We start from the raw sequence: 25,572 nt of genomic DNA, 5'->3' as shown, positions 1-25,572 counted from the left end.
CTCTGGGGCTGGCTTTCATCTCTTGGCTTCCCTTGGCTCTCTCTAGGTTCTGGCTTGCTTAACATTTCATGGTGACGTCTGAGGGGCTCTAAGCATCTCCAAACATCTGTGTCTCTGTTCTCCAGTGTCAGCATCTGTATCAGCTCTGCTCTGAAGTTTCTATTGGTTCTCCATTTATAGGCGTTGTCGTTTCTGGCTCTCTCCAAAATGTTTTCCCTTTTAAAGACTCTAGAAACCTAATCAAGACCCACCTAGAATGGGTGGAGTGATATGCCCATCTAATCAAAAGATTACACCCACAATTAGGCATGTCACATCTCCATGCAGATAATCTAGTTCAAAGTTTCCAATCTACAGTATTGAATCAGAATTAAAAGAAATGGCTGCTACCACAAGATTGGCTCAGGATTAAACAGGGCTTTTCTGGGGTACCTAATATTTTCAAACCGGCACAGTATCCATAATAAATACCAAACAAACTCAGCTATTGCTTTCTTATTATCTATCTTATTATCATATTTCAGTGGCCAGAATCTGCCAGAGGAGTTTTAAAGTAGAGAGTATTGTGGCCAGGTTAGATGGTCAGGGCAAGGTGTGCTCCTTCCCTGCTCTAGATTACCTACTCTCAAAGTCATCGTGAGCCACTATCACCCCCTGTAAGCTTCCCTTTTCTCCAGGGCACTCCCAGAGTTGCGCCTTACCTGCAGTCCCCAGCAGAATCTCCACGAATCGCTGTTGGTTTTAGCTGTGCTCCTGTGCTGTGGAATCAGGATAAATTATCGTCTCTTGTTTCACCACTGTCAGTCTGCATTGTTGCTGCTCAAACAAATTAATTAGGTTTATTAAGCATGACCTCCCTTTTGTGATCCCCACTCTGATCCATACCTGTCTGCTGCTGTCCTAGCTCGCTTCCTCTTGGAGAGGCCTGGGTCTCCTCAACCATTCTGGTGGGGGCAGGGGTAGGCAATCAGGTAGCCATATCTTTTGCCCTTTGCAGAATCTGATCAGGCTGAATGAACAAAGGCAGGAGATTCCACAGTGGTGAGCACCGAGGCCCTTTGTTGCCATGGCTATGGAAAAAATTAGGAACAAAGAAGATAAACATTGCATCTAAATACACTAATAATTAACACTTAGCACCGTGGATATGAAAGGCACTTAATATTAAATTACTGTGATAATAATAGCTATTCCTTACTCAGTCCTACTATACACGTATGGCATCTTCGCTTGGTACTTAAGTAAATGTGAGCTGAGCCAGACTGCCTGTGTCCAAATCTTGGCTCTGCTCTTCACCAGCTCTGTGACCTTGGGCAAGTTACTCAAATTCCCTGAGTCTCTGTCTTCGCATCAATAAAGTGCAGACATTGAAAACTGAAAGGACCTGACTCAAGGGTATATGAGTTCATACTCTGCTTATAAAGCACTTCAGTAGGACCTGCCACCTAATAAGTACTCAGTAAATACGACATAGTTTTATACGCAAGATTTAGGGCTTTACATATATTGGTCAGCAAATGTAGATTCTAAACTAATTTGTGACATATATGTTATTATTAGCCCTATTTTGCAGTAAAGTATATCAAGACTCAGAGAGGCTGAGTAACTTTTCCAAGGACACCCAGCAAGAAAGTAGCAAAACTTTAAGGTCATGCTTTTTCTTCAGCAGGTCCAGGAAAGAGGTCCCAAATCACATGCTTGTCCTTGACTATCTGATAAATCCACCGTCCTGAAGTCCCAGTTGGTACACTAGGTATTTTTCTGAATGAAGGACAGGGCAGCCCTGGGCACACAGCAGCTTAATCAATGGTTTCTATCCTCGGCAGCCCTGCTTTAGGCCCAGTTCTCTGGTGAAAGATGGAAGCCCAGCTGGAGAAGAGCAGAGACGTGGCACAGTTTTGGTGAGGACTTGCTCAAGCTCTATCTGTCTGATTAGTTGGCTGGCAGAGTGGGGTCACAGGGCAAAACCTGGCCACAGGGCACCAGACCACACTAGGCACATGAGGCCCAGGGCATTATTCCAGGGACTAGGCAAGACCAGGGCCAAGACAGCTCACACACCCTAAGAGTCACTAGATATCACCAAGGAAATACAATGAAACCACACAGCACAAAGTCCATTGCATTCAGAGATCACTTCTGGGCACAAAATTTCAGATTCTTGAGGATGTGTGCATTTTGTCTTTTAATGTCAAAAACCCAGAGTCTGGGTTATTATATCTACCTTGGAGTAGACATCTAGCTCCCAGAACAATATCTACCCATCAGGTTCTGACCACTGCCCAAGTCCGTCAGCCTCTGCTTACACCTCCATACAACCAACTCTTGTTTCATATTTGAAAGCAACTCAATTCCTGAATGGCCACATGAGCAAAAAAAAAAAACTCTGTCTTACAACTCTGGGAAGGAGAAGATCCTGACTTTATCATTAATTAGAGTCATTCACTGAGCCCAATCATGAGCAAGATGCTATGCTAAGCATGTCCCTCATCACAATCCCCATCTATCCCCATGTCCTTCACTTGTCCTGCAGGTATGGCCAGTGCCTGATGGCTCCCCTCATTTGCCTCTCCCTCATCCACATGCCCATTTGCAGTCAGATAGGATATGGCTGGGTCCATCCTGGGCTCTGGGAAACACAGCCCTGACTTCTCAGTAAGAGAAGAGCCTGATGTCTATACATTGGCTCATGAAGGGGGTGTCCTTGAAGGTCCCCAGGCTATGTCCATACCTGGGCCCCTGGTAGCAGCGGCCACTCATGTGCAGACAGGCAAGCTGTCAGTGCTATGTGGATCACCCTCATCCAGATCAGAGTTCCTCTTTCTCAACCCTTTTCACCCACACTGCCACCCACACCCCTAGGGCTCCCAAATGAACACCAGAGCAGAAGAAAAATGGCAGTCTGCTGATTCAGTGAAAAAAGCAGAAGCTCTATGGTTTAAGAGACATAGGTCTGAATTCCACCATGCCACTTAACAGTTGTGTTTGATTTTACCTCCCTGAGCCATAGTTTCCTTATTTCTGAAGGCAGAATAATCTTCTGTGCTGTTAGGATTTCTGTGAGGATTACAAGCAATATGTACAGCCATGTTGCAGCCTGTGGCACTCAATACATGGAAGCTACTGTCAGTCACAGATGGGTCTCTTTCAGTTCATTAAAATGTAAATTCTTACAACCACAAGACTATGGGGCCAGGCCACCCAGAGGTATTGCTCTGTGAAAGGCTTGGCTATGTTGGAGCTGAGCTCTCCTGATGGGCTTTGGGACCTCAGGCGGAGCAGATGTTATGGGTGGGTCTCTGAAGATTATAATCCTGAATTTTGGCCTTTCGGTCCATGGTAGAGTGACTAACTGTCACAACTTACTAAGAACTTCCCCAGTTTTAGCACTGAAATCCTGTGTCTTGGGAACCCCCTCAGTCTCAGGCAAACTGGAATGGTAGGTCACCCTATCAAGGCAGCTGGTTCGGGGTTGATGGAAAAGGTGACTGACCCTGGAGAAGAAGCTGGCCTTTCCCGTAAGCCTTCCTGGCTTGCTCCACTTGGCTGCTTCTTCTGAGCCTGCAGGCACAAGGCCTGGGCAAAGGTGACACCTAGTGGTCCTACAAAAAAATGCAGTATGGGAACCATTCACCAGACCCTTGATGCTTTAGTTGTTTCATTATTAAATATTTATTGAGTTCTCACCATGTACCAACATTAGGCACTGGACAAAACTATGCCTTTGTGGAGCTTTTATTCTAGTAAAGAAAATAGACATTAAACAAATAATTATATAAATAAATTACAATCATGGTAAGTTTAAAAAAATACAGTAAAAATATTTATGATAGGGAGATTTACCTAGTCTTGGGGTGGGTCTTAGATGGCATTCTTTTTTTAGATAGCATTCTTGATGAAGTTAAACCTATACTGAAACATGCTGAATGAGAAGGTGGTAGCCATGTCAAGGAGGAGGGAAAGAAAGAGCATTCCAGGATGGAGGGAACAGCAAAGGTACAAACTGAGAGGGAAGGTGTGCGAAACTTTCATGAAACCAACTACAGTACATAGGAAAGGGAAGACAAAAAGGGTGACAAAAAAGGCTGGAGAGATCAGCAAGGCCTTGTCAGTCATGGGAAAAAATTTGCCTTTCCCCTAAGTGCAATGGAAATTTGTTGAAGGGTTTTAAGCAGGTCAGTAACATAAGCAGATTTGCATTTCTCAAAGTTAACTCTGGCTTCAGGGAGTCAATTAGAAGGTCATTGTAGTGTCCAGGTGGTACAGAAACACTGGTGACCTGACTCAGCTGGTGGCCAGGGGATATAGAGACAGGTAGGCAATTAGAAGGCCATGAAGAGACATTCAGGTGAGAGATGTGGTGATGTGGACTTGAGTGATGGCAGGGAGGTGAGAGAAATATGAAGGTTTGAGATAGCTTATGGAGATAAAGTGGCAAGACATGGTTAGAGATACAGGGTAGGGAGATTTAAAGATGACTCATGGGCTTCTGCCTATGACTGCTAGGGAGCAGTGGAACAACAGCTGAGATGGGAGCACAAGAACAGTGTTGGACAGGTTGAATTGGAAGTGCCTGTGGGACATCCACGTGAGATGGCAAATAAGCAGTTGAACAAAGGTTAAGAAGGGGGACAGAGAAGTTAAGTAGTGGGGACCTCTAACTGGAGATAATAACAGAAGCCCTGAGCAGCATCAACATTTAAAAGTGAGCAGAAGAGAGGAAATGTGGTGTTGTGAAAGCCAGGGGAAGAGCGATTCAGAAAGGAGTAACAAATGGATAAAATATTTCTGAGAGGCAAAGTGAAATGAGAGCTGAAAATTGTCCATTGGACAATGTGAAGATAATTGGTAACTTTAGAGCCCTTTAAGGTGGTGGGTGGAAGTTACTGGACAAAGGCCGTGGATTCTACTGCTGCATATGCTCAGTAACCAATTCCTGAGACACTGGGATTTCAAAGACAGAAAGAGTTCATTGCTAGGCGCATAGTAGGAGAGCAGATGGCCTAGCGGTGCAAAATCTGTCTCCCCAAATTTCGGGGGTTCAAGGTTTTTAAGGATTTTAGCAAGGGGAGATAAGGTCATTTTGGATAGTACATTCAAAGCAGAAAGGGAGACAAGTGTTATCATTATCTTTTCAGTAGGAGAACATAAGTTGAAAAGAGGGGAGGCAGAGCTATCACTTCAGTACTAAAAGTGTGAGCCAAAAGGAAAGGAGATAAGTTATCTTTCAATAGCAGAGCCAAGCCAATACAATTTACAAATTTAAGGGGCTGAGGCTAGTTAATGGCTGACTTCATTAGCATTAGGGTCTTTGCCTTACTAGAAAATGACCAGATAAAAGGCGTAACAGCTCTTACAGTTACAAAGGCACAAGATTTAAGGGCTTTTACAATCATTTCAGATATCAGGGCAGTTGATTTATAGTTTAAGGATTTCAGGTATTCCTCTCTGTCTACTCCAATATCCCAGAAAGCAAAAAGGAGTATCTGTATAATGATTCAGCAATCAGAATCATCCATTAAATCCTGATTTCTTGGTTATAGAAGCTGTGGAGTAAGTAGAAGGCGACGAGATAGAGAAAGTGAGTACAGATGACTCTGAAGCAATTTGGCTAAACCATCATAAATCAACAGTGAGAGTGTAAGTTGACATGACTTTTTTTTAATGCAATTAGGCAAAATTTGTGAAAATTTAAAATACACAGTCTTTACCCCTACAATTTTATTTCCAAGAAATTAGCCTGCAAATGTGTTTCATAAGTGCACAAAAACCTATGGAGAAGGGTATTTACTACATCATTTTAGAAATAGCTAAAGTTGGATGCACATTGCATGTTTATCAATAGGGGACTGATTGTAGCAGAAATCAGGATTTAAAGGATGATTTTTAATTACTGAATCATTATATAAATGTTCCTTTTGAATTGGGTGATTTGGGAGTTAACAAGGGAGAATACCTGGAAGCCCCCAACTGTAATTAAGCTGTTTGGACATCTGGAAGGATAAAAGGCCTTATCTTTTATCTGGTGCCTGTGTTGCTATGAAAGCTGTTATGCCCTTTATCTGGTCATTTTCTTAATAGGCCCTAAAGGTTAGGAAAACAGTCATTAGCTAGCATCAGTCCCTTACATTTGTAAATTATTCGCTAAACTCTGCTATTGAAAGATAAGATAGCTCTGCCCCCTTTCCTTTCAACTTATGTTAACCTATGTTAACAGTTTAACAATGTTTTCTTTTCTGTTTTGAATTTCTGCCTTGAATTTACCATCTGAAATGACCTCATCTCCCCTTGCTAGAATCCTTAAAAACCTCGAATCTTCTTTGTTTGGGGAGACAGATTTTGGGCCATAAGGTTACCTGCTCTCCCACTATATGTTATAGTAATAAACTCTTTCTCTCTTTGAAACCTGGTGTCTCAGAAATTGGTTATTGAGCAAGTCTGGCAGAAGAACTAATGGTCTTTGTTCGGTAACATGATTAAATTAACTACAGTGCATCCATACCATGGGATATTATGCAGCCACTATAAGAGGATACGGTAGATTTATGTGTAGTAAAACTGAAGTATACCCCTGACGGGATGAGTTATGAGAAAAGGATAGCCATATATATGCTCATATAAATGCACAGAAAATTGTAAAAAGGATACACAAAAAATTCACCATAGTGGTTATTTCTGCAGGATGGTCAGGGTAAAGAGAATTTTACTTTTCATTTTATGTTTGGATTTTTAGTAAGCATTTACAGCGTTCTTTTCTAATATAATGTATACATCTTTCAAAACAATAGTTCTAGTAGTAAGCAGGATTGAAGGAGGGATTTTTTTTTTTAAATGTGGGAAAGACTCAAGGATCTCTCTCAGAAAGGATAGGGTGAGGATGGAGGAGAGAGAGGATGATCAATAAAGTGAGTTCCTTGATGGCACAAGCCCAGGTGGGATCCAGAGCCCTGGCACAGCCTTACAGAGGAGAGGAGGGCGATATCAGCATGTCCCTAGATTTGGTGGCCATAACTTGAGGTAAATACTATCCAAGGGTCTCCACTCCCCTTCTTCATCTAGCAAAGGCCTGCAAAGCACCTGGAGAGGGCCCTGCCCTGCCACCTTTTCCCCCAAAAGCTCCCAATCTGGAGGATTAAATACAAAACACTGGCAGCTGCCCATCAAAATGCACTTGTTGTCACCTGAAGGCCTATGTATAAACTGTGCCCTCTGCCTGGAACACTTCAGTCCACTCCCATCGTCCATCACATAAACATATCTTGTCAATTCCTACTCAACCTTCTGGTATCAATTTAAAAGTCTTTTCTTCTGAGAAGTCTTCCCTGTTCCTCCAGATAATGTTAGCAGCAACAGCTCCTTACTGGCCTCCCTTTTCCACCTTAGTTCCTATCCAGCCTATATACAAACGCATATTCAGTGAGACCCTGCTGAAACGAGTCATTTCGTGTCACTTCTTTGCTCAAAAACCCTTCAGGGTTTCCCATCTCGCTCAGAGTAAAAGCCAAAGTCTCGATCAACTACACGATCTGCCTTCCCCAGGCTCTCTGACCCCTCCCTACTACACTCCCCCTCCCAGTCTTCTCTCCAGCTCGCAGAACCTTTGGTCGAAACAGGCTCGGCCCGTTCCTGCCTCAGGGTCTTTACACTTGTTCCTCTACCGGGAGAGACAGTTCTATCCTAGACAGCCGCCGGGCGCGCTCCCTCACTTCCTTCAGGACCTAATATAAAAGTCACCTTCCTCGCGAGGCTTTCCGGGTCACTCCATGTAGAAGGTTAAACCCTCCACAGGCACGGAGAGGGGCGGAGTCATGCGGGGAGGGGCAGGCGCGGGCCCAGAAAGGAGAGAGCTTCCGGAGGCGGCAGATTCGAGCTAGAGGCAGGGAGTGGGGCAGGGACCGGAAGTGAATGGTCTAGAGCCGGGGGTCGGGATTTGGGGAGATGCTGCGTGTACCTGGTCACCGGGCTCGAGTGGAAACCTGCAAGTGAGATGTGGCTCGGCGACCTCGGCTTCTCAGCCCTCCACAGCCCCTGCCTCCACCTCTGCTGACGCGGCGCCTAAAGGAAGTAGAAGTTGCCGGAGGCCTCCACCCAACTCGGGCCCGCGCGCCTGCCTGTGGCGGCGACGGGTGTCCCTCGGTCTCAGTCTGTGTGCCCACCCTCAGAACCCGGAGGATGGTAATTGCGGCCAGGCTCGGCCGAGCCCTGCCGCAGAAATACCGCAGGGCTGGTCCCAAGGAGTTCTACGTGGGTCATAACCAGGATTCCAGCGGGGCTGCAGGAATAAGAGTCCCGTCCAGAGGGAAATCAACCCCCGCCACCACCTTTACCCGCAGCCGGCCTCTTCCAGCCAGTCTGCCCCAGCCAGGTCAAGTACGGTGCCTTAGCGCATGGCACCCTGTCCCAGCCAGGATACCCCTTTTCTTTCCCACGCTCCCCCACTTAATCTTCAGAGCCCTTACCTCCCTACACCTCATACCCCCAGGAGCACGTGGAAAGTGACAGGTTAGGGTCCTGGTCCTGTTTGAGCAGAAACTCCTGCGGCTGGACAAAAGGCCTGGGGCCTCTAGAACTGTGACCCTGGCCATGAGGGGTCAAGATAGCCCTTTTTGCACCAACCCTCCCAGGGCCTGTCCCCCAGAATACAGCATCCAAACCCAGGGCCCTTCCAGTACTCAGGCCTAGGGAAGGAAAGTCTTACTATTCCTCTATCAGGGATAGATGGTCCTCTTCCTGTGAGCCCCTTCTGGCCCCTACTGCTTTGTCTGAATGACCCTACTGCCTAGCCGGGTCAGAATCACCACCAGTCCCAGTCCTACCCCATATAGCCAGTCTCAGCTGGCTCCCCAGCTGCATACACACTGCAACCTGAGAAATCTCAGCAGTCTAGGAGCTAGTAATGGACATATTTCTCCTTTTGGGGGTGGGGTGGTGCCTGCAGTCATTTAATGCCCAGCACAAGGCCAGGATCCAGCAGCATCCTGTTCACCATGAGGGGTCCAGGGCAGGAAGATGGGCTGAGATTACACCCCTGGTTTGGTAGGAAGACAAGCATTGCCCAAAATCAGTGGGCAGTGAAATGGGACTGGCAGGAGCTAGGGCTCTTGTCCTGTGGTAGTCCCCACATTTTCTGCTGTGCCTGGGATTGAGGGAGAGGTCTTAATGGGGGTAGGGATGAAGAAGGAAGGATAGAGTTTCCTATCCAGGAATCCCTGGAGTGATCCAGGGCTTTCCTGGGCCATTACTGAGCTGCTCATTAACTAGACTGCTGGCATTTGACCCCATCCCAGGGCAGTCCCTGCCCCTCCCTCCAGCAGACCACTCAACACTCTCTGAGAGGTGCCACTGGCATCGTACAATGAGGTAGGATAAGACAACCACTACCACAACAACAACAACAGCCACTATTTATTGAACTTTATTCTGCCAAATTCCCTGGGCCAAGCATTTACATACATTATCTCATTTCATCATAACAGCCCTACAAGGTAAAGTTCTATTATTATTCCCATTTTTACAGAGGAAACTAAGGTGCAGAGAAGTTAAGCAACTTGCCCCAAATCATGTATCCAGTAAGTATTGAAGGTGGGTTGCAAACCTAGGTCTGCTTTTGGAACCCATGCTGTCACTTTCACTGGTCACTGCCACTGACCATCTTTGTGTACTGTCCTGGCTGCAGGCCTGAATACACAGCCAGACTGTTTTTTCTAAGCCCTGTTCCCTATCACATTCTTCCTTACCCTCTTGTCAGTCCATCCCAACCATAAATCACATCCAAGCTGCCTGACAAAGAAATCTCTTTTACAATGTCTAGAGTGATCGTATCCATCCTAGCTTTATGCTCCATTGCTCCATTGAGGGGTTGGCTCACATTCCCTCACTGAGCTTTTGCTTATGCTGTTTGGCCTTCTCGGAATACCCTTCCCAAACCCTTCAAGGGCACCCCAGCTGAAGTCACAGAAGAACTCTGATTTCCTCTCAATCCAGTGATCTCACACAATTCTGGGTCCCAGGGCCAGACATGCCCCAGAAAGCTCCTCTAGCCTGGGCCCAGTCAAGAATCTGCAGAGCAAGGAGGGCCTGAGTTCTAGTCCCCATCAGAAGAACTGGAGGGGGGGTGGTGGAAGGACACCTGTGCACTTGTTACTTAGGTCTTGAGTAGTTCTCCAAATAGTTCTCCAAATCTTGCTTGGGGAAAAAAAAATGAAAGAGAAGTGGGGCTGAAGAAAGAGACAGGTGTGTCAGAGAGACTGCTTGGAGTAAAGAGATTTGTGTAGAACCCATATAGGTAGCTCATCTTCCTTGAACATCAACTTCTCTTGACCATTTTGGGGGAGGGAGTGAAAATCTGTAATATAAAATATATATATATTTTAAGGTACATTAGGATTTTAAAGCAAAATTCTACAGAATTTTAAAGATAAAACAGAAACTGCAAGAAATTCCAGGCTGTCTCAACCCCCACCGAGGGCTGATTCCTTTTGCTAAGGTCGGGGGACGACTAAGAGCCCAGCGCTTGGCACCGAATGAAGGTGGCTATTGTTATCTCCGAAGCCGGGGGAGGGCGGTTCAGTGCCCAAGGGTGTGTGACCCAGCCTGAGGTCCTGGGAAGGGGCAGCATGGAGCCCTTGCTGTACCCTTGGCGACAAAGCTAGGGCGGGACGGTAGAGGGTGTTAACCATAGACACCGGTTCCGCCCCCTCCCTCCGGCTCCGCCCAGCACTGACTCCACGTGGTTACCAAGACTCACAGCTCAGACCCAGGGGTCTCAAAGGAAGCTCCAGCTGCGGGTAGTGCGGCAGCGTGAACTGCGAACCCCCAGAGTCGGTTGGTGCCTTTCCACTCTCTACCTCGACCCCCAGAAAAAAGCGACGAACGCGCCGTGCGGGCAGAACTCTACTGCACTGTTCCGACGACCACCTTGCCCCAGATCCCCGGAGTCCCGAACAAGTTGGCGGCCCCAGGGGAAGGGCAGATCGAGGACGCCTTCCGGACAGCCATGGCTGCGCCCGCACGCCGCCTGTGCCACATCGCTTTCCATGTACCCGCGGGGCAGCCCCTCGCCCAGAACCTGCAACACCTCTTTGGTTTCCAGCCTCTGGCTGCGCGAGAGGCAAACGGCTGGCGGCAGCTGGCCCTGCGGAGCGGCGACGCGGTCTTTTTGGTGAACCAGGGCGTGGGGCCCGAAGAGCCACTGTACGGCTTGGACCCGCGTCATGCGGTGTCGAGCGCCACGAACCTGTGCTTCGAGGTGGCCGACGCGGGCGTAGCCGCCCGGGCGCTAGCTGCACGGGGCTGCCACGTGCCAGTGCCCCCTGTTAGCGTGCGGGATGCGCAGGGTGTCGCCACCTATGCGGTGGTCAGCTCCCCGGCCGGCAACCTCAGCCTGACATTGCTGGAGTGCTCCGGCTACCGCGGGCCCTTCCTGCCCGGCTTTGGGCCGATGGCCTACGTGCCCAGCCCCGGCTGGGTCAGCCACGTGGACCACCTGACCCTGGCCTGCAGCCCCGGCAGCTCCCCCACATTGATGCGCTGGTTCCAAGAATGCCTGGGCTTTCACCACCTGCCTCTGAGCCCAGGTGAGGATCCGGAGCTGGGTCTCGAAGTGGCGGTAGGGTCCGGGAGTGGGGGGCTGCGCCTCACTGCCTTGCACACCCCAACGGGCAGGGCTGTCCCCACCCTCGTGCTGGCTGAGTCCTTGTCGGGGGCCGCTGGCGGGCAGGACCAGGTGGAACAATTTCTTGCCCGGCATGGGGGCCCAGGTCTACAGCACGTGGGGCTGTACACGCAGAACATCCTAGAGGCCACTGAAGGGGTGGCAGCTGCAGGGGGCCAGCTCCTGACCCCTCCTGAGGCCTACTACCAGCAGCCGGGGAAGGAGGAGCAGATTCTAACTGCAGGGCATGATCCCAGCCTATTGGCCCGAGGCGGTATCCTGCTAGATGGCAGTAAAGGCAAGTTTCTGCTGCAGGTCTTCACTAAATCCCTCTTTGTAGAAGACACCTTCTTCCTGGAGCTGATTCAGAGACAGGGAGCCACAGGCTTTGGCCAGGGCAACATTCAGGCCCTGTGGCTGTCTGTGCAGGAGCAAGCTGCCAGGCTCCAGGAATCCTGAGGGCCAGAGGTGAGTGCAGACACCTGCCCTAGAGCTCTGGGGAGTCGAGCACAAGGGCCTGCTGGAGGCCACACATCCACAGAGAACAGTGGAAGGCTTTTTTCCCAGGGCCAGGTGTCGCCTCAGCCTAATCAGCTAGTACCTGCCAGAAGCTAGGGTCCAATGAGGTGGGATTTCTTTTTTTTTTTTATACACAATCTATATATAATACATATGCAAGATATAAAAGATGATAAAGGAAATAGAACATAACCAATACTTCTGAAACTTGTGTCCCTCCCTCTCTGTTCCCATTTCTTTCTTACCCCTTCCCCAAATTTGTGATTTTCAATCCCTTGCTTTTGTATATTGTTTTACTACATATGTAATGTATCCCTAAATAAATGATTTAGTATTTGAGGTATGAATTTCAAATAGATCCTTCCCAGTGCCTTTCCTCTCCCTAGGGAGCAGAGTGCAGGGTGGGGAAGGGCTGGGTCAGAGCCGAGCCCAACTAATAGTTCTGAGGCGATGCCACTGCTCCAATCAGAGCTGACCTGAGACTTGAACTGAGGGTGTTGGGTGTCAGCCTTTGGCAGGTGCTGGCAGGTGCTTCCTGCAGCTGCCTTTTCCCTCTCTCCAGGGGAATGGAGGAGAACAGATCACCTTGGATAGAACACCCCTCCTCCAACTACCCTGCTGGCTGAGAGGTCTGTCAGTGGAAGCTAGGACCAAACAGGACTTCACTACTTTTTGGACTCCTCAGAAGTGGGGAATGAAATGCTCGTTCAAATCACTACAAAAATAAGCACTTTATTAAACAAGATTCTCAGTGGGTAGGCATCACTGGGCTGCCCCGTTGTGGCTAGGTACATCAGTGGGGATGGGGGAGTGAAAGAAATTATCCAGGACTTGCTGGCCCCGGATGGGCTTTTTCCGGCTTGGTGGCATAGAAACGTGGGACCTTTTGGATGCCTGTACATTAGCCAAAGTAGGGAAGCACTGAGAAGAGGGTAGGAGAGAACCCTCTCCTTCCATCTCCTTCTCCTCAACCCCTCACCTGACTATGCTGACCTAGCTCAGGTTCTAGACTGGAATGTTGCAAAAGCTTTCAACCCGCCCTCCCAATCAACCCTCCAAAAGGCAGATCCTTTGGAAAATTTTCCTAAAATGCAGTAACTCCTTTCTTCCTCACCTAAAACACTTTAAGGACCTGGTGTTCACTGTAGACCCCACTGACCTCTCCAGCTAAACCAAATGCTCACAAGTCCTTGAGCTCTGCAGACTGCATTGCACCTCTCCTTTACTCACATTCTTCTTGGGCTTGGAAAGAACATCCTTACTGCTGATTCCCCTACCAAATCTGGAGAAAACAACTTATTTCTAGGACTCGGATTACAAATTGCTTCCTCCAAGCACCCTTTCCTAATCCTTGCCTCCCAGACAGAACTGATGAGTCCTCACTTCATAGCCCACAAAACCTAGTACAAAATGTCAGGTACCTATGACACTATATTGTCCTCATCAATTTGCTTCTCTCCCTACCCTGGCCCCCACAGTCTGTAAACTCTCAGTCAAGAACTATTCCAGTGAATCCTGGAGTAGAGAATGTTTACCACAACATATGTCTTTTAGCTGACTGATAGCCCCTGGATTCAGGTCTGGGGCAGAGATGACCGGGTAAGGGCCAAGACTCACCTTGTGGGCTGCTGGCTGTTGACAGTCATATACACGGAACACCTAGCCAAGAAGAGAGGAAGAGTGCAAGGCTAGCACCTTCCCCCCAAAAGCCAACCCTCTGTGTTCTTCCCTCAATTTCATGCCCCACCAGTTCTGTTTAAAATATATGCTGTGGGTCTTTCTTCTATTTATGCAATAATGGATTTACGTAGAACATTTAGGAAATACAAAAATGTGCACTAAAGACAACAAAGGTAGTGCCTTTTTCATGGCAGTGGAGACAGCTGCGGTGTTAAACTCCTCACGGGTCAGCCAGCGGGCACCAGGTGGGATAGTGGTCACTGGAATCTGCCCTTCCAGGGTCAGGCCATATACTTGATATGTCAGCTTGATGTGAGAGAACGTGTGGACCACCTGGGGGAAGGGAGGTTAAGGGGCTGAAATACACCCATAGATGTGGCCACAAAAGCCAACATTCCCAGCCCCTCTACTACTCACTCACCTTCCCGAAGTATTGAAGGCGGGTGGCTGGGAGGGGCCCAACCCAATTCTGCAGTTCCTGTAACAGAGCCTTTTGATGACACTGCCCCGAGAGCTCCACGGTCACAGATGGGAATTCCCACAGTCCTGCCAGCAGACCTGAGAGGTATGACAGGCAGGTATGGGTTAGGCCTTAGCTGCTGACAAGCCCAATCCTTCCTTGGCATTCATACCACTTCCAATATACAGGTACCTGAGCTGGGCCTCTGCACCAGCAGAAGTTGAGCACCCCCAAGGGCCCTGGGCTGTTCCAGGACACAGGTGGCAGAGCACTCCTCCTTGGGGGGCCTGCGGCTGGCCTTTCGGGGAAAGTTGGTCACTCCTAGGGTCTGATCCCAGGGCTCTGTGGGAGGTAAGCACAGCTGGCACTGTCCAGTGGTGGAAGCTGTGAAGAAGAGAGATCCCTGAGCCCCAGTCAGGCCAGGGAGGCTAAGCCCCAGAGACCAGACCTTGACCCAACTCTGTAGAATCTTGCTCAGTTTGTAGGAAAAACCGGAATGATGTTTCCACAGGCAGCTCCATGATAGCAAGAAAGGGCTGGGGCTGAGGCTGGTACTTACCACACTCTTCCACATCAGAGATGCTTGGCAGGCTCTGTGAGGTTGAGAGCTGCTCCCACTCTACCTGAAAGACATAGGAAGAGATGTCATGGGGCAGAGGTCTCACCTTAGGACCCCTGACCGTCCCTGCCCCAAATGGCTCACCCTCTGGTGCGCCCGGCACAGGCTCTGCACAGGGCACTGGCTGCAAAGTGGGCGTTGTGGGGTACACATTGTGGCTCCCAGTTCCATGGCTGCTTGGTTGAAGTCACCTGGCCGGGATGGGTCCACCAGCTGCTGGGCTAGACTCCTCCATGAAGGGAACATCACTGTGAGCCAAAGACCCTTTGGAAAAATCTATCTTAACCTACCCCATTACCCCAGTATCCTACCAGAGTTGCTGAGAGACAAGGGTGTTGCTGGGGTCAGCACCAATGGCCCGGACACGGCATAGCACCCGTACTACATTCCCATCCACTACACCGGTTACCTGGCACAGAGGAGCCCAGGAATCAACCTGGGCTGGGAGGAAGGAAGGTGAGCAGGCTACACTGTGGAGTTGGGGCTATGGGCTCACCTGGCCAAAGGCTATGGAAGCAATGGCCCCAGCTGTGTACCGTCCCACTCCTGGCAAGAGATGCTGCAGAGTCTCTGCTGTATGTGGCACATGGCCCCCTAGCTCCTTCACTACCTGATTGGAGTGGAAAGCCTCAAGGTTATTATAAGACACCCGAAGCCCCTGGGCTCCCAGCCTCCCTGCCACCCCCTCACCTTTTGGGCTCCCTCCTGCAGCCGCCGACCTCGAGAGTAGTAGCCCAGGCCAGCCCAGAGCTGGTTCACCTCCTGCAGGTGAGATTTAAGGGTCAGAGAGATCGGTGGTCTGTCATCAGTTGTCCCATTCTTCCAAACTTACAGTGGTTCTCACCTCCAGGGAAGCACTGGCCAGGTCCTGCAGTGTTGGCCACTTCTATAGCCCCAAAGCAGACAAACAGATGAGGTCAAGGGTGAGGGAGATGAGGTCTTCTCTGCCCCCTACCCCCAAAAGGACAAATTCTTATCTGGGGGTTGGTCCGCAATCCTCTCATTTCTCCTGTGGAGTTACCTCCATCCATCGGGTGTAGTAGTCAATCACAGTGGCAACCTGTGTCTGCTGCAGCATGACCTCTGAAACCCACACTGAGGGAGAGGGGTTGGCATGAAGGAATTGCTGACCTGTCCTGCTCCTAGCCCTCGGTCCTCAAGCCCAAGGCCCCCAGGCAGGCAGTTCTGTTCTGAGGAGATGCACTCACCTGCATATGCCCGCCTGTCCGGGTCTACCTCATCCTCTGCCTGCCAAGAGAACCCCCAATAGGAGTCAGCATGGAGGGGGCTGGGCACCAGCCTCCCACCCCACCATCCCTAACCCTTGCCTGCCTACCAGCCTTCTCCAGGGTAGATCCCGCTTCTCTTGGTCATACCAGCTCAGTAGGCTCTTCCGGAAGGCCGTGACCTCAGCTGAGTTTCTGAATAGATGGTACGAGGAGACAGAGGCCTGCAATACCACCTTTTCCTGCTGCCGGACCAAGCCTGCTGGGACCCCAGGACACTCAGGATTGTCCTTACCCAGCCAGGGCACCAGGGACCCAGGTCACAGCAGCCTGGTTGGCAGTCTGTTCCCACTAGGGCTCCTGTCACCCCAAATCCCTCACTTAAACTTTGAAGCTAGGGTCACATAAGAGTTCTCTAGCTGTGTGTAGCCATAGCCAAGTTTCTGGCCTTAATTTTCCCAGTGTGGTACTGCTGATTCCTTTGTCTCTAAGCCATAATGAAGACCCAGTAGTTTCAGCCAACCATAACTGTACAGGGCTTTCCTGTTTAAAAACACTTTCAGACTTATAAATTCATGTAATCCCCACGAAAGCTTGGTGAGAGGAAAGGCACAGACTATTGCCCCAACTCACTGGCAAGAAAGGGGCCATTCAGAGCCATTAGCCCAAAGTCACACAGCAGCTAGTCAGAATTAGACCCCCCATGTCCTAGTGCCTTGATACCATCCTGCTTTCTTAACCTGAGTTTGACCCCTTTTGTGGCCAATAAAATCAGCCTTCTCAGCCTTTGACCAGGATTGGGCTCTTCACCATCAGTGACAGAAGGCTTGGCCTGGCTGCTGCTACGGGCACGTTTCTTTCTTTCCTCTTGGCTGGATGCTTGCTTCCTGTGACTACCCACAGCTGCTCGTGGCTTCCTCATCATGGCCTGCAATGAAAAGTTCCAGTTAAAGTTGTCAGTCACCATAAGGCTGAATCTTGGAGTTCTAAAAGGGGCATTGCTTCCTCCCTCCCTATACCATCACATTGTATTTAGCCTTTCTCGAGCACTGTCAAGATACTTGTGGGCTTTGCTTTCGGTTAGCTGCGGCAATGAGGTATGACCTGTATGGCTGAGCTTCTGCAATTGGTCTCAGAGGGACCGGCATTAGTAGAGCTCTGGAGACAGGTTAACGATAAGGGGTAAGAACCAAGGCCTCCTGTTTGGGAGCACCTGTGTATTCCTGATGCTTATTGTAAGGGTGTGTGTGTGTGTGTGGATAGGAGTTGTTTAGGGGTGTCTGGGAGCATGGTGCATAGGGGTGGTTAGGGGTGGTATTTCCTTAGAAATGTAGCATGTTTATGCTGAAAGGATTTTTAGTAGTTATCTAGTCAAAGCCTTCATTTTATAGAAAGGAGAAACCAAGGATCAGAAAGGGAAAAGATCTGTCTGAAAAGAGATGGCAAGTCAGTGGGAGATTAGAGATTAGCTATTTTTATTCCTAATCTGTTCCTGATCTAATACAACATAGTTGGCTGACCATTAGTAATGTGAAAATGCACCTGGTTGATCTTTACTGCTCCCTCACTATTCTTCTAGCTGACTTACTTTTCTCTAATAGCTAAAAGTGGCTAGCACCTAGTGAGTGCTTACTCTATGCCAAACCCCATGCCAAACAAAATTTTTCACCCAACCTCCTGACTACTCTATGAGGCAGGTACTAGTATTATCTTCATTTTAAAGCTGAGGAAGGATGCATGTTGAGATTAAACAACTTGTCCACTCAAACCCAGTCAGCCTCCAGAGACTGCACCCTACACTCTACTATACCACAGTCCCTGCTAATCCTCACCTCAAACCTTCAACTTCACCACTTTCCTCTCATTTTCATCAAAAGAGCTTGCTTGCTGCGGACATGAGCCAACGGTACATGAACCTCATCTGTTGCTGATTACATCTGCAGTCGGCTAGGAGGCGTGCCTGCTGCAATGAATGATGTCTGACTTAATTTGCTGCTGCTTAAATGAGAAAACTTAACGTAGCACAGCCCAAGCAGCTTAGCATACCTCATCTCAGCACTCGCAGCTCAGCCCAGGCCTTTGGAGATGCAGAAAGAAATCACCCCAGGAAAAGTTGTTGGAACCCAGAGGCCTGGAGAGAAGGCCAGCAGAGACCATCCTGTGCCTTCCAATGTAAGAAAGAACGTCAGTGGAAAGTTAGCTGCCTTTCCTCTGAAGAACTGACAAAATAAATCCCCTATTATTAAAAGCCAAAAAAAAAGAGCTTGCTTCCTTCTTCAGAAAAAAAAAAAAAACTTACCTCCACTTGCACCGTCCTCCTCAATGATTTTAGGTACTTAGAATACTAAATAAAATATCTAAGATTCTTGCCCTCATAGAGCATATATTCCAATGGGGACAGACAATAAATAATACACATAATAAAAAAGTATATAGAGTAGGACGTTAGATGACGACAGCAAAAAGAAGAAAAGTAGGGTAGGTGAAGGGGATAAAGAGTAGCAGATTGGGGGTGGGGTGTTGCAATTTTTAAAAACATGATCAAGTTGGAACTTTTAAAAGTGATATTTGACCAAAGATTTAAAACAGCTGAAGGAGTTAGCCATGTGGACACCTGTGGAAAGTGCTCTCTAAGAAGGAGCTGTGGAAAGTGCACTCTGAGAAGGAGCTAAGCCAAAGGCCCTAAAAAGGGTGCCTGGTGTGTCTGTGGAAAAAAGCTGCCAATGCAGTTAGAATGGAATAAGGAGGGTGTGAGTGGTAGGAGATGAGGTGAGAGGCAAGGGATGGGGGTGTAGTAGATGAGGGCAGATCACAATGAACCCTGTAGGCCACTGGAGGACTTTGATTGTTGTTGTGACAATCTCATTAACCTGGCCTTGTAGGCACCAATGATCTGGGCCCCTATCTGCCTCAACTCCTCACTATATTCCAGCCATGTTAGTCTGAATTAGGTTCTCCCCAATCTCCCAAGTGCCTAGCCACCTTAAAGCTTCCCTCAATCTATTTTCTATGTTTGGATAGTTCTATGCTTTACTTAACATCTAATCATTCTTTAGGCCTTGGCTTAAATGTACAAATCAGGTCCCTTATTATGCTCTTGTGTACTTCCCCACTGTAGCTGTTATATCAATTGTAGTTTTACATTTACTTGCTATTATTTAATTATTATTATTATTAAACTCCTTCCCCGACTCTACTGTAAAACTCCATGAGGACAAGGACTTTGTTCACAGTTGTCTCCGTGGGGCAAATATTTTTTAAAGAATTAATGGGATGGGAGATAGTCAAAGGAGGTTTTCCTTTATCTCAGGATGAAAGAAACCCGAGCAATTCTGAATAATGATGAAAAGGACTCAGGAGGGAGAGACACGTTGAAGATGAACTGGAAACAGTGAATAACTAAGAAGAAAGGGCCGTAGGTGGTTCGTGAGCCAGGTGATGGGAACCGGAGCCTTTGAGGAGTTGTTAGTCTCCGGTAGGGCCCCTCTCCCACGGTAGAATTCATGCCCAATCACATGATCTAGATCAAATATACCTCCTAACTGCTTTACAATTTGTCGCTTCCTCGACACCCCCACTGCAGGAGCCTTAATTTAGGTCCTCTTCATCACTTGTCTGGACTACTGCAGAAGTCTCCCAGCTGGCTGGTCTCTCTACCCAGCCCCATCCCCAAGTTCACTTCCTCGAATGCACTTTCTCATTCTCTCTGGGAATTGGTCCATGCCTAGAAACTCTCTTGGCCTAACTCCTAAACTCGCTTTAAACTTAGCTTAGGCATCGCCACCCCCTCTAAGAAGGCTTCCCTAAACCCCACCTCCACCCCACCCCCACCCCGGGCTATGTCGAAGACAAAACTGATCAGAGGTTCTAAGACTTCTACCGGGTGTGTGAGAAGAAGAAATTACCTCCCGTGCGGTGTCCAGCTCCAAGTACGCAGACTCACTCCAGGGGGTGTGGCTTCGGCCACTCCGGCAGAGAGCCAGCGCCAGCCAATAGGCTCCCAGCGCGCGCCGGAACGACCACCCAGCGCCAGAGCCAGGAAGTCTGAACGTAAGTCAGTAACTCGGCGGGCGAGACCCCGCCCCCATCCCCATTGCTGTAGTCGCAGCAGGAGACAAAGCGGAAGTTCCCGGCATCCATAGACAACCCTGGCGAGGGACGCGTGGTGTCATGGCCGCCGGCAGTGACGGTGGCGCTGCCTCAGCTCCAGCGACCTCTGACGGTGAGTGGCTTTCTAGGGACCTCCTTAAAATACCGATGTTTCCCGGGGAAAGGGAAGGTCTTGGGCCCATAGTTCTAGAAACCGACCTCAGCCTTCAGAGGACTAGCTTCTTCAATCCGAACCAGCCATGAGGAGACTACAAGTCCCGTTGTGCACACTGTCTCGGGTGCAGAAGCCCGATGTGTTGGGAGCATAGCCCAGGGAGGTGGAGATGTTTCCGGTAAATGTAGTCTGAAGCCGATAGTTGTTAATAGTTGCAATTCAGAAATGTGGGGCAGGTTGGGAGTTGTAGTCCAAAGGAAGTGGGACGACGTTTTGGCAGCTGTGGTGTGGAGCATTATTTGTCAAGCTCAGGAGCGTATTGGGAGTTGTCGTTTTGTGGCTGCTGGGGCATCATGGCAGAAATAGTGTGCAGCTTTGTGGGGCAGTAAGGGAACTGAAATTCTCAAAGCCTGTGAAACATTTCCTGGGCGATACAGGTAGAGGAATCTCAAAGATCCTCTGTTCCAACCTCCCTCTGGGAGTTAATTTTCCCAGAGTCTCACATAAGCCACTGGAAGTCCCAAGCTTCCTCTTCCTCAACTCCGGGAACAGAGTTCACTCCATACCCTGTGTGAAGAACTTAAGGGATACAGGGGGTTGACAGTTAAGCTCCTATTTCTTTCCCCAGTGGAAACTGCCTCCCACGTCTGAACAGTGGCCTAGCTTGGAGTGTCTCTAACCAGTGTCTCTAACCAGTAGCCCTTGCCTAACCATCAACATCCATCCCCCACCTTTCCCCCAGGTGGTGTCGACAAAAGCACAAAATCTGGGGAAAAGCTGGTAGGCCAGGTTCCTGTGGTGGATGTACAAAATGACAACTTCAAGGAGATGTGGCCATCCCTCCTGCTAGCCATAAAGACAGCTAGCTTCGTGGCTGTGGACACGGTAAGGGTTAAGGAACAGGGAGGGCAGGTGGTTGTAAAAGGTCTAGTGCTGGGGCCTGACACTTTCTTTATCCACCCGTAGGAACTGAGTGGGCTTGGGGACAGGAAGAGTTTGCTGAACCAGTAAGTATAAACCCTTTTCTCCTTAGTCCCAGTCTTGACAGGAAGGGGAAACCTAAACCCTGGAATGGGGGTTACAATACTGGTGGTTTGGATTTCTCAAGGTGCATAGAGGAACGTTACAAGGCTGTGTGTCATGCTGCCAGGACTCGTTCTGTCCTCTCTCTGGGCCTCGCCTGCTTCAAGCAGCAGCCAGCAAAGGTATGGGCTTATCTTCCCCATCCCAGGCAAGTGGTTGGGTGAAGGAGGGCTGATATCCATGGGAACATCAGCTGTGAGGTTTTCGCCCAAGTATATCAACAGCGTCTCCTCTTCCTCTCTCAGGATAAACATGCCTACCTGGCCCAGGTGTTTAATCTGACCCTGTTGTGCATAGAGGAGTATGTCATAGAACCAAAGTCTGTTCAGTTCCTGGTACAGCATGGCTTCAATTTCAATCGTCAGTATGCCCAAGGCATCCCCTATCATAAGGGCAATGATAAGGTAGGCATCCAGTTTCTCCAGCCTTGAATCTGCCCCTTCTGTGACTTCAGTTTTTCTTACTCCGGGCTGGGTGCATGAAGAGAATCTGCTCCCTAAGGAGTATGGGGAATCACTAATAACAGAGCTGGGGAAATAAGACTGATACAAAGGTGGGCAGAATTAGGTTAGGTAGGGAAGAAGAAAATTCCAAGTGGAGCCTCAGGTAAGTATACTGGATTAGAGGCTCCCTAGGGGACTCTGTCCTTTCCTATGACATCTTTCCTTCTACTTAGGGTGATGAGAGCCAGAGCCAGTCAGTGAGGACACTGTTCCTAGAGCTCATTCGGGCCCGCCGGCCCCTGGTGCTACACAATGGCCTCATCGATTTGGTGTTTCTGTACCAGAACTTCTATGCACACCTGCCTGAGAGCCTGGGAACCTTCACTGCTGACCTGTGTGAAATGTTCCCAGCTGGCATTTATGACACCAAATATGCAGCTGAGTTTCATGCCCGCTTTGTGGCCTCCTACCTAGAATATGCCTTCCGGAAATGGTGAGGGGGTTGTTAAGGGAATATGGGTGGGGCCTGGGATAAGCCTGACTGTTTATTCATTTAAGATATTTATTGAGCACCTACCATGTACCAGGCACTGTTTTAGGTGCTGAAGATTCAATATTGAACAAAATGGAGCTTATGTACTAGTGAACCAACACCCCCTTGCACTGTTGCAGTGAGCGGGAAAATGGGAAGCAGCAGGCAGCTGGCAGCCCACACCTTACCCTGGAGTTCTGCAGCTATCCTTCCAGCATGAAGGCCCACATAGACTACCGCTGCTGCACACCCCCTACAACTCACCGACCCCATCCTACTAGCATCTGTGACAACTTTTCAGTGAGAGTGCCTGCCCATTTCCTGGGAAGGGGAAGGGAGGTTCTGATGCTTGCCTTTTCCTAAGCCTCTCTTCTACTTCTAGGCGTATGGCTGGTGCCCCTTGGGACCACAGTGTCCTCGGTCCCATGATATTGACCTCATTATTGACAATGATGAGGCTGTGATGGAGGACAAACGGCGAAGGCGACGACGTAGGGAGAAACGCCGGAGGGCTTTGTTGAGGTTGACTGGAGCACAGACTTCTGGGGAAGCTGAGGATGGGCCCCCCACAAAGCAGGTCTGTGGGGATGGCCTTAAGACTGAGGAAATTGAGCAGGAAGTACCGGAAGATGAGACTCGGAACCAACCTAGCTCTGAGCAAGACAACAAAAATGACTTAAAGATGGGTCTGAAGGCAGCAAAGCCTGAAACTGCTGACACGGCTATCCCAGATGTGCCAAGAAGTCAAGCCAGTTCTAACCCAGTGCCTGGATATGGACTGCACCGGGCTGGTTTTGATGCCTTTATGACAGGCTATGTGATGGCCTTTGTGGAAATGAGTCAAGGATCACAGCCTTGCAGCTCTGGACCCTGGCTACCTGATTGCCACAACAAGGTATACCTGAGTGGCAAAGCTGTACCCCTCACGGTGGCCAAGAGCCAGTTCTCCCATTCTTCTAAAGCTCATAGCCAGAAGATGAAGCTGGCCTGGGGCAGCAACTGACCCAACTTCTGCTTAGCACTCAACCTAGGAACTGAAGCTCAGGGTGGAACAGAAGGGTTTAGGTCCCTCTAGCCTATGAATGTCATACTTCCGACAACTACAGAATTTGGGGAGGGTGGGCTTGAAGTACCAGCAATGAATACCTCATTGCCACTAGGCCATCTTTATCCCAGAGGCTGAGGTACTAAGGGTACAAGCAATAAGGCTGACCAGCACTGGCAACATCGACTTTATTTATTTTTAAATCTGAAAGTGTCTTGGGAAAGTTTTACAAAAAATCAACAGGGACAAGTTATAAAAATGTTTGACCAGCTTCATCTTTGGTTATTTCTTATTGCAGCTCTTTAAGGACATTCTGTTCCCATAGCTCCAGCCACAGCAAGGAGGAAAATGAGTCCATGTATAAACTACTTAACCAACAGGATATATTACATGTTGACAAATACACAGAGCAGGCTCTAAAGCCTACAAAACCAGCCCCACTTCCAGCCACAAGGTTGAAAGTCCTAAGGGTAGATCATTAAGACTCCTTCATAAATATGAAAATAGATTAACCAACTGGAAAAGGTCTTTGAATAGGTTAGCTAAGAGCCATGTATATTCCATGCTACCATGCCCTCCCCTTGCATAGAAGTATAGTGAGGCAGTTTCACCATGCAGTAAGTGCAAACAGCAATTATTTTCAAGTGTCTTCGACATACTGGCAGGAGCACCCCAGTTTTCAGGTCTGAGAAACAGCCATGCCACCTCTTATGGTTCCTGGTCAACTCCAGGTTCTATCAAGTAGCTTATATCCCAGGAAACAGCAAGAGACAGACCTGGGGTGGGAGAACCCTGGCAACTCAACCTAGAACTAGGAATCCTCTTGTCCTCTCTGGGGAAATGCATCAGGAGTCAGATGAGAGTTAGAGCTCTCTGCTGTATTTCAGAGGCTTGGTATCAGCTTCTCACTGCTGCCACACCTCTCATAAACAGTCAAAGTTTTGAGCATGGCTTGGCATAGCCTGCCTGCTCTATGGTTTCCAGGGAAGAGTTAAGGCTGTGCATCAAGGGCTTCAGCTGAAGGTCTGTCCCAAGGAGAGGAGGCAACTAACTCCCTCACCCATCCTGCTTTCCCTGTGTTTGCAGGCCTACACCTGTGATGGAAAAGGGGACTGAGGCCAAACTTCCTTGCCTTCTGTCTCCATTTCCTCAGAGGCACTTGCAGGGCCTGGACTGGGCATCTGAGGCCTAGACCCAAAACCATTCTCTTCCTGGGGACTGGAACAGTCCATAGCCTCGTGGGCTGATGCTGCTGGTAGGGCAGATGCCCGGTATGGTGGAATCTCTCTTACTCTGTACTTGAGACTACTGAGGCGTGGTGGGGGCCCATCAGATAGTGATTCTTCCCGGCCCATGAATGGGCAGGCTTCTCGACGCATGAACTCAGGTGAACCAGGCAAAGAACGCCACCGGTGAGCAGGTGGGGCCAGAGGCTCCTGCCAGTCAGCCAGGGTTGTAGTTTCAGGCTCTGGTGTGTCCAAGTCAAATACCAGGGAGATAACAGACTTGCTGGGCAGGTCAAAGAACTTGATCTTGCCACCCTTGAGGTCCTGGCGAGCACTGAAAGGGTTGACTTTCGGGATGCGGGCAGCCCCACCTTGTGGCCTATAGTATGGGTCCAAGACGCTCACTTTACGTGGTGGCTTACGAGAGAAGATGTCTGACTGACTTCGAGACAGCCAGATGGTACGTCTTGGGCGTGGAGACTTGGGGGGGATCTTGTCATCCAGTGAGCTCAGTCGCTTCACCCGGGGCCCTTTCTCTGAGAGTCCTAAAAGACAGTGAGTCAAGTCAGAATTACGCTCATCAGTTATAACAAACAGAAGCAGCACTTTATACCACAGTATTTTCACTTGGAAAGCAAAGTAGGTACTATTGCCCCCATTGCACCAAAGAGGTAACAGACTCAGAAGGGAAGCAGTGTACCAGTACTTTTTCTGTCATCCCCTGCTCTTCCCCCTGGCTTCTGGACTTGGAATTACACCCCTAGAGGAAAAGGCCCCACACCCTAAATGCCTCCCTTGAGTTCAGGTTGGGCTCTCTAGTTT

The 25,572-nt window shown here is 49.0% G+C and overlaps 4 protein-coding genes and 1 long non-coding RNA gene across 13 annotated transcripts in view; 2 read left to right on the top strand and 3 right to left on the bottom strand.

Moving 5' to 3' along the window:
* Nucleotides 1–708: 708 nt before the first annotated feature.
* On the bottom strand, nucleotides 709–7,848 carry LOC143663177 (uncharacterized). The gene is made up of 3 exons (XR_013165845.1): nucleotides 7,735–7,848; nucleotides 886–1,070; nucleotides 709–758 (listed from the first exon to the last, which is right to left on the bottom strand). It is a non-coding gene; the product is annotated as an uncharacterized LOC143663177 (long non-coding RNA).
* A 1,547-nt stretch (nucleotides 7,849–9,395) lies between these two features.
* On the bottom strand, nucleotides 9,396–20,815 carry MUTYH (mutY DNA glycosylase). Of its 4 annotated transcripts, none has more exons than XM_077149859.1 (18): nucleotides 20,063–20,815; nucleotides 18,204–18,321; nucleotides 17,990–18,120; nucleotides 16,898–17,085; nucleotides 16,268–16,352; nucleotides 16,140–16,179; nucleotides 15,953–16,026; nucleotides 15,776–15,817; nucleotides 15,622–15,693; nucleotides 15,428–15,541; nucleotides 15,243–15,340; nucleotides 15,016–15,160; nucleotides 14,872–14,935; nucleotides 14,505–14,696; nucleotides 14,274–14,410; nucleotides 14,033–14,185; nucleotides 13,790–13,831; nucleotides 9,396–10,345 (listed from the first exon to the last, which is right to left on the bottom strand). In XM_077149859.1, the coding sequence occupies exons 4-18, from the start codon at nucleotides 17,080–17,082 to the stop codon at nucleotides 10,307–10,309; spliced, it is 1,482 nt and encodes a 493-aa protein (XP_077005974.1). In that variant the 5' UTR covers nucleotides 17,083–17,085; nucleotides 17,990–18,120; nucleotides 18,204–18,321; nucleotides 20,063–20,815; the 3' UTR covers nucleotides 9,396–10,306. The 4 variants fall into 4 exon arrangements, with proteins under 4 accessions (XP_077005974.1, XP_077005975.1, XP_077005972.1 ...); XM_077149860.1 differs by lacking the exon at nucleotides 9,396–10,345 and adding an exon at nucleotides 12,889–13,454 and having other exon boundaries at nucleotides 20,063–20,813; XM_077149857.1 differs by lacking the exon at nucleotides 9,396–10,345 and adding an exon at nucleotides 12,889–13,066 and having other exon boundaries at nucleotides 20,063–20,810.
* Nucleotides 10,344–12,506, top strand: HPDL (4-hydroxyphenylpyruvate dioxygenase like). Its single transcript, XM_077149863.1, has one exon. The coding sequence runs from the start codon at nucleotides 10,997–10,999 to the stop codon at nucleotides 12,110–12,112; it is 1,116 nt and encodes a 371-aa protein (XP_077005978.1). The 5' UTR covers nucleotides 10,344–10,996; the 3' UTR covers nucleotides 12,113–12,506.
* Nucleotides 20,132–23,796, top strand: TOE1 (target of EGR1, exonuclease). Its single transcript, XM_077149861.1, has 8 exons — nucleotides 20,132–20,379; nucleotides 21,164–21,306; nucleotides 21,388–21,428; nucleotides 21,530–21,626; nucleotides 21,750–21,908; nucleotides 22,181–22,440; nucleotides 22,620–22,779; nucleotides 22,862–23,796. The coding sequence occupies exons 1-8, from the start codon at nucleotides 20,328–20,330 to the stop codon at nucleotides 23,480–23,482; spliced, it is 1,533 nt and encodes a 510-aa protein (XP_077005976.1). The 5' UTR covers nucleotides 20,132–20,327; the 3' UTR covers nucleotides 23,483–23,796.
* The window catches only part of TESK2 (testis associated actin remodelling kinase 2), a 152,978-nt gene continuing 151,104 nt past the window's right edge, over nucleotides 23,699–25,572 (bottom strand). For all 6 annotated transcript variants that reach the window (XM_077149851.1, XM_077149852.1, XM_077149856.1 and 3 more), the window contains one exon: nucleotides 23,699–25,295. In XM_077149851.1, the coding sequence (XP_077005966.1) occupies nucleotides 24,613–25,295 (683 nt within the window). In that variant the 3' untranslated portion in view covers nucleotides 23,699–24,612. The remainder of the gene's footprint in view (nucleotides 25,296–25,572) is intronic.

Source organism: Tamandua tetradactyla, chromosome 2 (genome assembly GCF_023851605.1).
Source record: "Tamandua tetradactyla isolate mTamTet1 chromosome 2, mTamTet1.pri, whole genome shotgun sequence".
Lineage (NCBI taxonomy): Eukaryota > Metazoa > Chordata > Mammalia > Pilosa > Myrmecophagidae > Tamandua > Tamandua tetradactyla.
This window is presented reverse-complemented; position numbering and strand designations above follow the sequence as displayed.